This window comes from Nannospalax galili, unplaced genomic scaffold (assembly GCF_000622305.1).
Source record: "Nannospalax galili isolate Female #2095 unplaced genomic scaffold, S.galili_v1.0 scaffold1688, whole genome shotgun sequence".
NCBI classification, from domain to species: Eukaryota; Metazoa; Chordata; class Mammalia; order Rodentia; family Spalacidae; genus Nannospalax; species Nannospalax galili.
The window spans coordinates 531,380-545,377 of NW_008358621.1; the positions used below are offsets into that span (position 1 = coordinate 531,380).

Consider the following 13,998-nt stretch of genomic DNA (forward strand, 5'->3'; position numbering starts at 1 on the left):
TTAAGAACACTGGTTGTTCTTGCAGAAGGCCCAGGTTTGAATCCCAGCACCCACATGACAGCTAACAACTGTCTGTAACTCCAGGTCCTGGGGATCTGACAGCCTTTTCTGACTGCCATGGGCTTTGCACAACACGGATGCACTTACCTACATGCAGGCAATACACTCATAAAATAAAATTTAAAAAACTGATTCAGGGCCTGGAGAGATGGCTCAGTAGTGAAGAGCACTGACTGCTCTTGCAGAATACCTGGGTTTGATTCCCAGCACCCACATAGTAGCTAACAACCATCCATAACTCCAGTTCCAGGGCATCTGACTCCCTCTTCTGACCTCTGCTGGCATTGCACGATATGGGTGCACTTACACACATGTAGGCAATACATTCATACACATAAAATAAAAATTACAAATATTTTTAAAAGAATGGCTTTGGGGATGGTTGCACATCTGCAGACCAGGTAAGTCTTCAGCCTGGCAGGGCTGTGGGGAGCTGGAGGAGGTGATGCCTGTATCCCCTCTGAGCGTGGAGCTAATCTCAGAGGCCCACATGGCTCTTGTTCCTGTTATCTCCGTGACTTGGGCACTCAGTCCTCTGTAAAAGTGGGTCTCTGCAACAGGCAGGACTTACTGGTCCTGTTCCCACCTCAGGATGCCTCCTGCCTTTAACTCCTTCCAAGTCAGGAGGAAAACACAAGGATGCAGGCTTCCATCTCCAATAGTACCACGAATCATTTCACATTCAATTTCCCTATCAAATTCACAGGCATACCCCACATGCCAGTATTCCATTTCCTAATGGTCTGTATAGTGGCAATCTAAGTACGATGGTTCTTCATATCCAAGCCATTGAAACTCTCTTCATAGGTCAGGCCCTCTTTTAGCAGCCACAGCATGCCATGCCCTTCCCAGAGTGATTCCCCTGTCACTGCCCTGATCTAGGCTCACTTGGGACATAGGAGGTCTTTGAAGAGAGCCTTGGTCCCTGTGGGTTGTAGAAATGAATTTGGCAGCAGGCAGCTGGTGCTCTGGATGGTCAAAGAGAAGACCAACTTGTGCTCCTCCTGAAGACCTTGAATGAGGAACTTCAACATCCTCATATCTAAAATGGCCTGATGGGGCCTGGGGAGATGGCTCAGTTGGTATAGTGCTTGCTTCACAAGTATGAGGACCCGAGTTTGAATCCCCACCAGCCATGGAAGAAGCCAGCTACAGTGGCCTGTGTCTATAATCCGAGCACTGGGGAGGCAGAGACAGGATCCATGGGGCTCACTGGCCAGCCAGTCTAAACTGAATCAGTGAGTTCTGGATTCAGTGATTTCCTGTCTCAAACAAAATAAGGTAGAGAGCAGTTGAAGACACCAGACTTTAACCCTCTGGCCTCCACATGCATATGCAAACATTTGCACACACACACACACACACACACACACACACACACACACACGCACAAGAACTCAAACACACTCGCACACAGCTGAAAGGTTTCCATTCTCATTGGATGGTGAACAACCACTGCTCTGACCCATGAATCCAGCTGCCATACTCCAGGAACTCAGCCTCCAGCAGCTAGGAACCAAGAGTACCCACAGCGCAAATGGCTCCCTGGCTCTGCCTGCCCTGGTCTCATAGGAAAAATCCAGGCCAGCACCCACTGAGGGTGTGCAAGCGTAAGTGTGAGTATAAAAATGAATGAGGGTGTGAGAGTGTGAGGTTGTATGTGTATGTGAGAGAGAGGGGCTGTGATATTGTGTGCGAGAGTGCACATGTCTCTATGTGCATGTATATGAATGTGTTTGTGAGAGTGTGTGAATTTTGTATGTGAGAACATGTGTGTATGATTGTGGTACGGTAAGAGTGTGAGTGTGAGGTGTTGTGCGTCAGAATGTTAGTGTGAGTTTGAGAGTGTATAAGTGGGTAAGACTTATTGTGTGAGTGTGTTCTTTTGAGTATGAGAGTGTGTGAGCATGAGGGTGTGTGAATTTGTGAATATGTGATGTTATGACTGTCACTGTGACTGTGCATGCACGAGTATGTTAGCATTTGAGTGTCAGTGTGAGAGTGCACCTGGAATCATGTGTGAGTTTGAAGTATGTCAGTGTGTGTAAAGTATGGCTGTGTGTAAGTATGGCTGATGTGAGTGTTTGATAGTGTGTGAATGTGTGTGTATGTGTGTTGGTGGGGGAGTATGAGTGCATGATTGTGTATGTTTGATAGTATGAGTATGTTTGAGGGTGTGTTCATGTGTTTTACAGCTGTGAGAATATGTGAATGTAAATATGTGTTTGTGAGTGTGGATATAACGGTGTGTGCAATTGTGGCCTTTAGTGTATAAGTGTGTGATTGTGCATGAGTGAGATTGTGTGTGAAAGTATGTAGGATTGTATGAGTGTTTTTGTGTGTGTGTGATTGTATGGGTGTGTGATCATGTGTGTGGAGGATAGTGTGTGACAGCATTGCATGAGTGTGTTTGAGTATGTGGTTGTGTGAGTGCGTGATTGTGTGTGATTGTGTGTGCTTGTGTGTGCTTGTGTGTGATTTTGAGCTTGTGTGATTGCACTGAATGTGTGATTTTGTGTGATTATGTATGTGACTGTGTAAGTGTGTGATTGTGTGAATGTATGATTATATGAGTGTGTGATCATGTGTGTGTGATTGTGTGATTGTATAAGTGTGACTGAGTGTATCAGAGTGTGAGTGTGTGAATATGTGAACATGTTTGATTGTGTGTTCTCAGATGGAGCCTTGCTATGTAGCTCAGGCTGGCTTCGAACTCACCTCACCTCTGTCTCCGTGCTGGGATTTCAGGTACGAGCTCGCACCCACCTTTCTCAGCCCTCGGTCTCCTTGCAGTGTTGCATCTGCCCTGTGTACCTGGGCCAGGACGCCCACCTTGGGAAATAGAGCTGGACACGGCAGGATGTAAAGCAGATGCAAAGCCGATGGCCCAGGAAGGGCCTGTCCCTCTGTGAGGCATCCATCTCGGCCGCCCTCCCCTGGAGCTGCCATGAGAGTTCTCAATTTATCCTGCCTGAGCACGCAGGCGACCAGATTGGTGACAGGCAGGCACATCCGCAGAAGCCCAATATAGACTTCCAATTATCTTCTAATTTCGCTTCTGTCTTCATTTGCTCATTTCATTTTTTCCTAAACAGACTTAAAAAAAAAAAAGCCCTGCAATTTATGGCATGTGGGTGGCATTCACCTGCAGACAGATTGAGACCTAGGTTAGAGCCCTAAGCCAGATAGATTCTCCACACTCTGCCAGGGAGGTGCCACCTCCAGAGAACCCAGAACCTTGGTTCTGCTTCTGTCCTCTGTATGAATCGTCCCTCCTCATCTTAGAGATTATCGATGCTCAGCCCTGTCCTCCCCCATCTCCTTCTGCATTCTGATCTCCCTGGTGTTCCCTAGAGACCCTCTTGGTAGGTGAACCTCCTCTTCCTGGGTACTGTGAATGCCAAATTCCTCATAGCCTATCCTTTGATCAGGTGGCCTCCCTGTAACTGAATAACAGTCAACCCACACTTCAAACATTCACAAGTAGGCTAATGGGACATGTGAGGTCTGCTTACAGTAGACCATCCTATGTCTCCCAGAGGGGACTGTGAGCATTGGATACAATTCTACCAGACACCTTCCCCTTTCGGTTCCATGTCAAGGCTGATACATCCCCTCACCCTTGCTGGCTCTCATCCATGTTACCCAGGGTCTTCTAGGTCTTAGGGATCAAAATGCACCCAGGTTGAGTCTGTCCTTGGGGAATCCTGTGGAAGATGGACACCTTGCTGGGTGCCTTCGGTGACGGAGAAGTGATAACGGTTGGAAGAAGACTGGAAAAGGGCTGACTGGTTGGAAGGCTGGAGATCACAGGAGGAAGACTCAGGAAGGGAATGGGAGGAGGCCTGGCTTTGACAGGACCTTGGAAGGATGTCCACCAACGAAGATGGGGATGCCTGGCCTGCTGAGAGTCAGCAAAGCTGGCAACACCGGGCAGCAATCAGGAGACAGTTCAGAAGGTAAGTCGAGGCTGTTGAGTAGAGTGTCATACAGACCCCAGATAAAGATCAAGAATTTTCTCTCAGTGGGCTGGCAAGATGGCTCAGCAAGTAAAAGCACTTGTGGTCAAACCTGATAACCTGAGTTCAATCTCTGGACCTACATGGTGGAAAAAAAGCTGACTCCCTCAGGTTGTCCTCTGACTTCCACATGCAAGCCCCTGTGGTACACACACACACACACACACACACACACACACACACACACACCACACACACACACACACACACACACACACACACACACACCACACACAATATCTGAAGGTTTTTCTCCCAGGGTCAGAGCCCTAGGAACCAAGTTCCTGCTAGATGTGTTTCTTTATTCACAAAGTAGATCTTATTTTCACTTTCCAGTTAAAAGACATTAAAAACTGGAACGTGTGCAAAGGGCATTCTAGATACTCAGTCAACTGAACCCTGCAGGCTAGAGGGCTGCACAGGGCAGGGCTGGGCTCACACCCCCACTTGTTGACTTTACCTACTCAGCTCCTTTAGGGAATAGTTGAGACCTCTGCACCAACCCCTGGGGACCCTTAAGAAGACCTTGGTCAGGGGCAGGGGAGACAGGAAATATATTAGCAATGTGGGATTTATGCACATTAACCACAAGCTGATGAGGTATATGCATGCTGTCACAATCCTCCTCCTCCATTTTCAGACAGGGAAATGGAGGCACAGAGAGGGTCAAATCACTTGCCTAAGGTCACACAGCTGGGTGTAGGTTGGCGATGCCAGTCCTCCATGGGCCTCCTTCCCTAAGAAGCTGGCCCATCTTGAGGGAGAGAGGATGTGGCCAGGTCTCGCTTTATCTGGGTACTAATACAATGTGTTTCCCACACTTCTTCAGCAACACTGGTTTTCTTCACCTTGTCAGGCACAGAGGAGGGCAGAGGCAGTCAGAGCAGGGTCAGGTGGCTTGGCTGTTGGCCCCAGCTCAGGCTCCACTGCTTCCTTGCTTGACCAGTTAAACGCTGACCCCTCTATGGGGCTAGGACTAACCCCACATGCCCAGCACCTGTGGTGCCACCTGCCCCAGGAACCAGCAAACCAAAGCCACCTCATGCCTCTGACCTAAGGATTTGCAAAAGAGAAAACAAAGTGCTCTCACACAAAGACCAACCACACACATTTCCAGGCATCCGGTGACTATTTGGCTAAAAGGTTCCTCCCTCTGGAGTCTTTGCTAGACACTTCAAATGTCCTCCAGACCCCTCAGGTGGCAGATCTGAAGCTCGGCCTCCAGGCAGGACCCTCCCTCCCCTCAGGGAAGGAGTGAAAGAGTCTAACGCTGACTTCAGTCATTCCTTGCCCCAGGCCCACCTCTGCCAGCTCAAAGTCACCTCTGCTCCATCAACTCAGCTGGCCAGCCAGAGCCAGCTGGGGACTCCCTCCCACTCCGCAGCAGGATCCAGGAACGGTCCCTATTGGGCAATCATTAATCAGATTCTTGGCATTCTGTCCCTGGTCAGCATGTTTCCCACCGGATCAGAGGCTCAGGACTGGCATTTGGACATGCAGCTGACTAGCAAGGTGGTGTTGACCGCTGCTGCGCTGCTCCTGGTGACCGCAGCTTACAGACTCTACAAGTCTAGGCCTGCCCGGGCCAGACAGGGGTGCGGAAATGCCAAAGCCAAAGCTAAGGAAGAAGCGGAGGACTCAGAGCAGCCTGCTTTCCAGGGTACTCCTCCAGCGACTCTACCAAGGAGGCCAAGACGAAGGAAGGCCAGCAAAGGGGTGGGAGCCCCACTTGACTGCAGCTGGGAGGACCCAGGAGACCCCTGTGTCCTGGTCACTTCCAGAGCAGGGGAGTCCACAAGAAAAGGCTCTGGTGAGGAGTGGGGTGGGCAGAACCCAGACTCCCAGCAGGTGCATCCTCCCTGCGGTAGCCAGGAAGCCGGAACAGCTGTTGGAGGTAAGCCCAACCCTGCACAACTCCCTGATTTGGGCAGGGAAACCACAAGCTCCCCAGCCAGACTTGCTGCTGCAGTGGGAGGCATCTGCGTGGGTAGCAAGCCTGGTTCATGGCCAGAGGGCCGATCCCAGGAACAACCAGAGTCTGGGGATCCAGGAGACCTTGACCCCTGGACTAACCCCTCTCCAGACAGCAGTGACATGAACTGGAGCTGGGTCAGCAAGGGAGAGGCTGGGGCTCTCCAGGCTGTGGCAGACATGGGCCTGGCTGTGCATCAGCAGGAAGGAGCATGGGTAGCAAGCCTGCTTCATGGCCAGAGGGCCGATCCCAGGAACAACCAGAGTCTGGGGACCCAGGAGACCTTGACCCCTGGACTAACCCCTCTCCAGACAGCAGTGACATGAACTGGAGCTGGGTCAGCAAGGGAGAGGCTGGGGCTCTCCAGGCTGTGGCAGACATGGGCCTGGCTGTGCATCAGCAGGAAGGAGCCACCAGTGCCTCCTACACCTTCTTGTCCACGGCCCAGATACACATGGAGGAAATTGTCAAACAGAAGGTGCAAAGCCCACAGCCTGGGCTAAAGGGCAAGGTATATGACTATTATGTGGAGTCTATGTCTCAGGCTGTCTCCAGGCCAGTTGCCAAGACAGCAACTCTGACTGATGCTCCATCCCTTGGACCAGTACTCAAGACCCCAGGAAAAGAAGCAGCCATCAGAGGTCAAGCTGACAACACAGGGGGCACAGCTGAAGCACTGGCCTCCCAGCCTGTACCAACCCCCTCTGTGCGGGGCTTCAGCAGGAAGGTGAGTCTCCTGCAGATTGCAGAGAACCCAGAACTCCAGTTGCAGCCAGAGGGCTTCAGGGCCCCCGCTCCAGTCCACCCAGAACAGAGCACCCAGCTCAGCTCATCCTGCAGCCATGGGGAACCCCACGTGCAGCTTGTAGCTGGAACCAACTTTTTCCACATTCCCCTCACCCCTGCTTCAGCCCCTAACGTCCGCCTGGACCTGGGCAATTGCTATGAGGTGCTTACTTTGGCCAAGAGGCAGGGTCTGGAGGCCCTGAAGGAGGCTGCCTACAAGGTGATGAGTGACAACTATCTCCAGGTTCTTCGCAGTGCAGACATCTACCGGGGTCTAAGTGGGGCAGAGCAGGAGCTAATCCTCCAGCGCCGGTTCCAAGGCCGCAAGTGCCTGGTGGTGGCTGATGTGTGCCCCCAGGAAGACAGTGGCTGCCTCTGTTGCTATAACGATGCACAGGACACCTGGCACCGACTGGCCCAGTTGCCCCTGGAGGCTGTGTCCCAGGGCTGTGCAGTCTCTGCTCTCTTTAATTACCTATTTGTGGTGTCAGGCTGCCAGGGGCCCATGGGCCAGCCCTCCAACCGTGTCTTTTGCTACAACCCCTTGACTGGGATCTGGAGTGAGGTGTGTCCCCTGAACCAGGCTCGGCCTCACTGCCAGCTGGTGGCCCTAGATAGGCATCTCTATGCCATCGGGGGTGAGTGTCTGAACACAGTGGAGCGTTATGACCCTCGCCTGGACCGCTGGACCTTCACCTCGCAGCTGCCCAACGACACATTTGCCCTGGCACACACAGCCACAGTGTGTGCCAATGAGATCTTTGTCACTGGGGGTAGCCTGCGCTACCTGTTGCTTCGGTTCTCAGCCCAGGAGCAGCGTTGGCAGGTAGGCCCTACAGGGGGCAGCAAGGACCGCACAGCGGAGATGGTGGCTGTCAATGGCTTTCTCTACCGTTTCGACCTCAACCGTAGCCTGGGCATCAGCGTGTACCGCTGCAGCGCCAGCACCCGGCTCTGGTACGAGTGTGCCACATACCGGTTGCCTTACCCAGATGCTTTCCAGTGCGCTGTGGTAGACAATCACATCTACTGTGTGGGCCGCCGGCGCACACTCTGCTTCCTGGCGGACCACATCTCCCCCCGATTTATGCCCAATGAACTGCAGAGTTTCCCTTCCCCTCGGGGCACCCTTCTGCCCGCTGTCCTGACCTTGCCAGCCCCAGATGTGCCTCAGACCCCAGTCTAGCAGCCTGCTGCTGGTCTCCTTGTGAGACACCAAGGTCCACAGCTGCTGCCCTATCCATGGCTCCAGGGGCTGTCTCTGGGTAAGAGGTGGGCAGGAACTTGGTCTTAGAATGAAAAGATGTGTCTTCCCTCTGTCAAAGGCTACAGGATTTTAGGGGAATCTTCACCCTCCAAGGACTGGAGGCCTGCTACATACAAAGAAGTCAGGGATCATTATCCAAGGCAGCAGGCATCCACAGCTGCAAGGGTGACTGCCACCTTGCCTCTGATCTGAATTCCTGAGGGGCCATCTTAGAACCCCATCAAAGCTCAGGGGCACAGCTTTACCACGACTACAGTTTCAGGTGCCAGGAGACCCCTATGGTCCCTCCGGCTGGTTGGATTTCTGTACCCCCTCCTGAACCTTGGTCACACACCATCTTTGAAGTTCCCAGATGCATTGGGGAGCACGTTATGATAACCGAGGTAGGTTTAGGCAGGAGCAGGAAGGAGCCCAGGGTTCCCCTGGGATTCATCCAGACGAGTCAGTTGGAGGTGTGACAAGAAAAGCTGGGGTACCACAGGGACCCCTGCTTGCAGGGCGCATTAACCAGAGCCCACTTTTCTTTTTTTAATTACCTGGAGTATGGGCTGTAAGGAGAGAAACATCCATCTTTAGCAAGAGTTCTACTAAAGATGCAGGCGATTTTCTCGGGAGGCAGGGAATATAGATGTGGTCCAAGACTCCCTTCCTCCCAGATCCAGATGGTACCCACCATCACCTAAACACAGCATACTTTTCAGGGTTCTAAACCCTATCTGCCTAGAAGCCGGGGCAGCCACGATCAGTCAGGGCTTCTGTTACCTTCTCTGAATCCTGTGGCCACCCGGTCTGCCTTATCAGATGGGGAGGAATTGGAGGTGGGGGCAGGTCCAGGATGGAGCTGAGGCGCTAGAAGATTCTAATGGAGCACCCAAGTCTCAATCTCCTTTCACATCAGAGAAGACCCAACCTCCGGAAGATCCCTGTTCTTCCAGGAAGGAGGGCAGAGATCCTGGCCCAACCTATTACCACACCTACCATGCCCTCCATCTCTGAGGGAGGCACAGACGTGGGGAGGAAAGAAGCGAAGCTCTTGGTGTCAGTCAGGAGGCAGGAGGTGGGACTCACCCCGGGGGCAGGGCCTGGCAAGTGAGAGGATAGCATCACTCTCTACCAGTGTCCCTGTAAAGTCCTTCCTAGATCCCAAGGGGTGTCAGGCTGCTGGAGCTGAGGCTGGGGGCTCTTTTGGAAGATGCAGGATTAGAACATAGAACGAGGAGGAAGTTGGCACAGAAATGAGAGAAGAGTTTCTTTTTGACCACATAAGTTCACCATCCCTGGCTAAGGACTTGGGAGGAAGAGGCAGCTGAGTTGGTTGTCAAATTGGAAAAACTGAGTAAGAACAGCCTGGGCCCTAATAGGTCCCTGAGGAGGGAAGCGCCCCTCTATCCCAGCCAAGGCCATGTTCAATACTCAAGCATGAATCACTGAGGAGCAAGGATAGGGGGTGACTTCAGTGAAGACTCAAAGAGTCTTTGGCATGGTGATGCCAGGCTGGGGCAGGGTGTACTTGAAGGTGCCCCCAGTTCTCAGGCAGAAGGCAAGACCCTAGCCAAGTGGGATGGAGTCTAGGATAGGTTCTAGGCCCAAGAGAAGAGGAACTAAGCCTCTGGTCAGGTATAGGCAAGTGATTACAGGGAAAAGGCAACAAAATATGTTCCAGACTTCAGTGAATGGGATGTGGTGAAAGAAGGCTGAGATTGAGCTCATCTGAGCCTCACAGGCACATCTGCTATGCCTCCCTTGTGTTCCTGTGGCAGACATTACTAATCAATTGTCCTATCTTTTCCTGAGGAGACTTTATAATGGCCTTAGAATTGTTCAATACTGTATCCCAGCACTCACGGCTAATAGACCAGAACCGATATGTATGAACCATTGCTGGCTTGGGTCTCTGGAGCTGGGTTTGGGGATGGAAGTGGCTAGGGGCATCGGGGAACCTGGAGGGAGCATGGTTGTCGGGATCCATCCATTCGCTCATGAAATAAACATGTGCAGGCTGTTCGAGCCAGGCACTGTTCCGAGGCTGGGAGAAAAGCAGAGCCGTGTGCTGATAGAGCCCATATCACTAGTGGAGGAAAGTAAGACATTTAATAAAGTATACACAGAAAGGCAGAAATTGAACCCAGGCTGTATAAGCGCTGAGGAGCATATGATCAGGCCTCCTGATGAGATGGCATCCGAGGCGGGATGGAGCAGGGATGGGGAGCACAGAGCAGGGAGAGGAATGGCTTTCCTACACAGGCTGATGACCAGGGTTGCCTCGCAGAAGCACCCTGGGGTGAAAGAAAGGCAGGCCATTATGATTCTGTCTTCGGACTGAGGGAAAGCTCTCAGTGGCACCAACATTTATGAAGCAGAATCTTTGTACAGAAGCAAACTCTGTTCCCCAGGGAGAGAAGCAGTCTTGGCATTCTTGAGGGTGAGAGCCAGCATCATCGTCAGGGGGTCACAGACACCCGTGCCTGAGTGCGCAGCTGGGGGGCAGCCTGTTGGTACCTGCAACCCACGCGGCCAGAGTCTAGGATTTCACTTGACCTTGTGAAGCAGCCTGGGGTCTGTCAACCTCCTGCCCTTCAGCCTCCCCGTGGTTTTCCTGGGCTGGTTCTTTGCAGATCGTGTCTTGTTTTTCTTCTAAGAGTTCTTCTTCTTTGGGAGAAAAACAAAAGCAAGTTTGGTTTCTTTCCACTTTAAGCCAGCTGTGCCCCTTATAGAAAAACAAGAATTGGAAGATAGAGAATTGGAAGATAGAGAAAAGTATTTTTTAAATCTCCCCAATTTTGCCACCTGAAGATGTCTCCTGCTGGGGTGCGTGCCCCCCGGGCCTCTTTCTTCTGTTTGGCTTGGTTTTTTGTTCGGGCGTGATTATGCTGAGCATACAATTCCGTCGCTTCCTCTGCACACGGTGCTTTTAGAAAAAGCATCTTGTAGTGTTATTACAAACCCTCGGTAAACATCATTTCAATAGTTGCACAATATTCCACCGAGTGAACGCTCACTCGTTATTTAAGCATGCTCCCCCTGTGGGTTTTTCTCCCAGTTGGTTTTTTGTTTTGTCTTGTTTTGTTTTCCCTATCATAAATAAAATGGCTTTTGTTTTCTCATTCCTCCCTGGGGTCTCCATCAATATTTACTGGAAAAGCCCAGCCTAGGTCCTATCTGAAACTGTATAGTTATTGAAACAAACACAGATGCTTTAACATTTGCCCACGGCTAAGGTTGGACCTCTCTCTGACTGTAGGACACACAGCTGACCCTGGAAATGCCCAGCAAGAAAGTCAAGGTTGGCTGGCTGTGGGGAAGGGGGCATCCCACCTACATTTTTATGGAATTCCTGGCAGAGTGACATAAGGCAACACTGATTAGACCCCTGCATTTACCAGGAGCTTTTATATGCATCTCCTCAGTAATGTGACAGCCCCATTCTACAGGTAAGAAAACCAAGGCTCAGAGAGTTTAAAGAAATTCCTTCCTCCGTGGCAAAATCCAAAGACTTTTCATTTCTTTAAAGTACGCTAGAGGGGCTGGGGATGTGGTTCAGCTGGTAGAATACTTACCTAACATGCACAAAGCCCTGGGTTCAATCCCCAACACTGCAAAAACCATGTGTGGTAGTGCACATCCCAGCACTCGGGAGGTAGGGACAGGAGGGTCAGAAGTTCAAGTTCATCCTCAGCTACATCCTAAGTCCCTGTCTCAAAACCAAACAAAAAATGTGCTAGAACACAGTCTCACATTGATTTGACATCAGTCCTGCTCCTGGGATTTTTCTTTTTTGTTTTGGGGTTTTTTGTTTGTTTTTTGTTTTTGAAAACTATTTTATTTTTATTTTATATGTATGAGTGTATTGCCTACGTGTGTATAATTGCACCCATGTCATTGCAGTGCCCATAGAGGTCAGAAGAGGATGTTGGATTCCCCTGCAACTGGAGTTACAGATGGTTGTTAGCTGCCATGTGGGTCCTGGGAACCGAACCCAAGTCCTCTGCAACAGCAGTTAGTGCTCTTGACTGCTGAGTCATCTTTTCAGCCTTTGTTGTTTTTTTGTTTTGTTTTGTTTTGTTTTGTTTTGTTTTGTTTTGTTTTGTTTGAGGCAGGGTCTCCCTGTAGCCCCAACTGGTCTGGAACTCGCTATGTAGAACAGGCTGGCCTCGGTCTCACAGAGATCTGCCTGCTTCTGCCTCCTGAGTTCTGGGATTAAAGGTGTGAGTCAGCACGCCCAACTCCATCGTCACCCTTGCTGATCAGTCATGTTCCATCTCTGAATCTAGCACTCAGGGAGATTCTCTTCATTCTGTACTCCTCAACACCTACATCTATAAAATGAGTTGCCCCTGCCAAATTCAAGAGCATACCATGAGGACTAACAAGACACCCCACATCAGGCCCTTAACTCTGGAGAGCAGAAGTGCAGGTCTCAGAGGAACCCCTGGAGAGATGTCTCAGTGGTTCTGTTTGGTTCCGGCACCTGCATGCTGTGCTGGCTAACAACCATCTGTAAGTCCAGTTCTGGGGAATCAGACACCCTCTTCTGGCCTCTGTGGGCATTGCACACATGTGGTACACTTACATACATACAGGCAAAACACTTATATGCACAAAATAAAAATTTAAGAAATACATAAATAAACAAACAGGCCTCAGCAATCTTTTGCAGGGGCCAGCTGGAAGGCAGGGTCTTCATTATGCTCCATTCCATTTTCTCAGTATTCTGGCCTTCAAGGAGACAGGTTATCTGTGATTTAAGCTGCATTGGCCCCTTCCTATCTGAGAAGGTCTGGGGGCGCTCAAGATGAAAGCCAGTCCTATTTCAGAGCATCTGGACTTTAGAAGTGGGAGCACTAGCTCTCCTTGAAGGGACTTCAGGATGGATGAGTTTGCTGACTTGAGATCTCTGTGGTCAGAGTGCTGTCATTTTCTTGGGGTGCCAGAGAACACAGAGGAGCTTCCAGATACTCCAAGTCCCCTGGAAATCCTATGGTTCCAAGTACAAGGTGCCTTTTCTCTACACACTGGGAGTAAGCGCCCCACAGGGTGAGGAGGGCGCATCATGGCTGTAAATGGAGAGCCAGAGACCCAGGTGCCCAGGGCTTTCTGCCTTTGTCATCCTTACCTGGAGGGTCCTGTGGCTCTGGTCCCTCGGGAGTCCTTGAAGCTGAGGTTCCAGCCAGGAGCAGCCCCTAGGCGGGTGTGAGGCTGTGACAGAAGGAGGGAGATGAAGCTGGGAAGGAGATGCCTTCCGGGAGCTAGGTAGCAGAAGAAAGGACAGCCTGGAGGGGAGACTCTACAAACAGCTCCGGGCTTCAAGTCCTTTGAAAGTGGGATGCGGGTCAAAATAAAGCAAAAATGAAACAGCGATCAAGTCTCAGTTGCCTCTTTGTGTGTGAGAAGAGATGGAAACACACAGCTTATACCTATAGTGATTCCTGCCTTTCAGCCCCAGGGCTCTGCAGATGCGCAGCAACTGCAGAAAACAGCCTACCTTGCTGAAGCTGTGAATAGGAGCCTTCAGCCTGACTGGATGGCTAGGCTGTCATCCTCACAGCTCGGAGGAAAATGGAGACAGGACACTGCATCAATTTTTTTTTTTTTCTAATTCACCATTTAAGCCAGGTGTATTGACACAAGCCTCAGCACTTGGGATGTGGAGAAAGGAAAAACAGGAATTCAAGGCCAGTCTCCATTACACAGCAAGTTTGAGATCAGCCTGGGCTACTAGAGACCTTGTACTATTTAAGTGATTATTAGTAATTATAACATTGGACTATTTAAAAAGTAGAGTTGGGGTAGAATAGATATGTTTTTTAAGATTTTGTTTATGTATATGAGTGTTTTGCTTGCTTGTACGTAAATGCACCACATGCATGCTTGATGTTTACAGAGGTCAGAAGAGG

General features: G+C 50.7%; 1 protein-coding gene across 1 annotated transcript; it reads left to right on the top strand.

The window, feature by feature from the left end:
- The first annotated feature begins 5,531 nt into the window (after positions 1-5,531).
- Positions 5,532-11,189, top strand: Klhdc7a (kelch domain containing 7A). Its single transcript, XM_008821808.3, has 2 exons — positions 5,532-6,218; positions 6,398-11,189. Exons 1-2 carry the CDS (start codon positions 5,532-5,534, stop codon positions 8,021-8,023), a joined length of 2,313 nt encoding a protein of 770 aa, XP_008820030.1. The 3' UTR covers positions 8,024-11,189.
- The last annotated feature ends 2,809 nt before the right edge of the window (positions 11,190-13,998 follow it).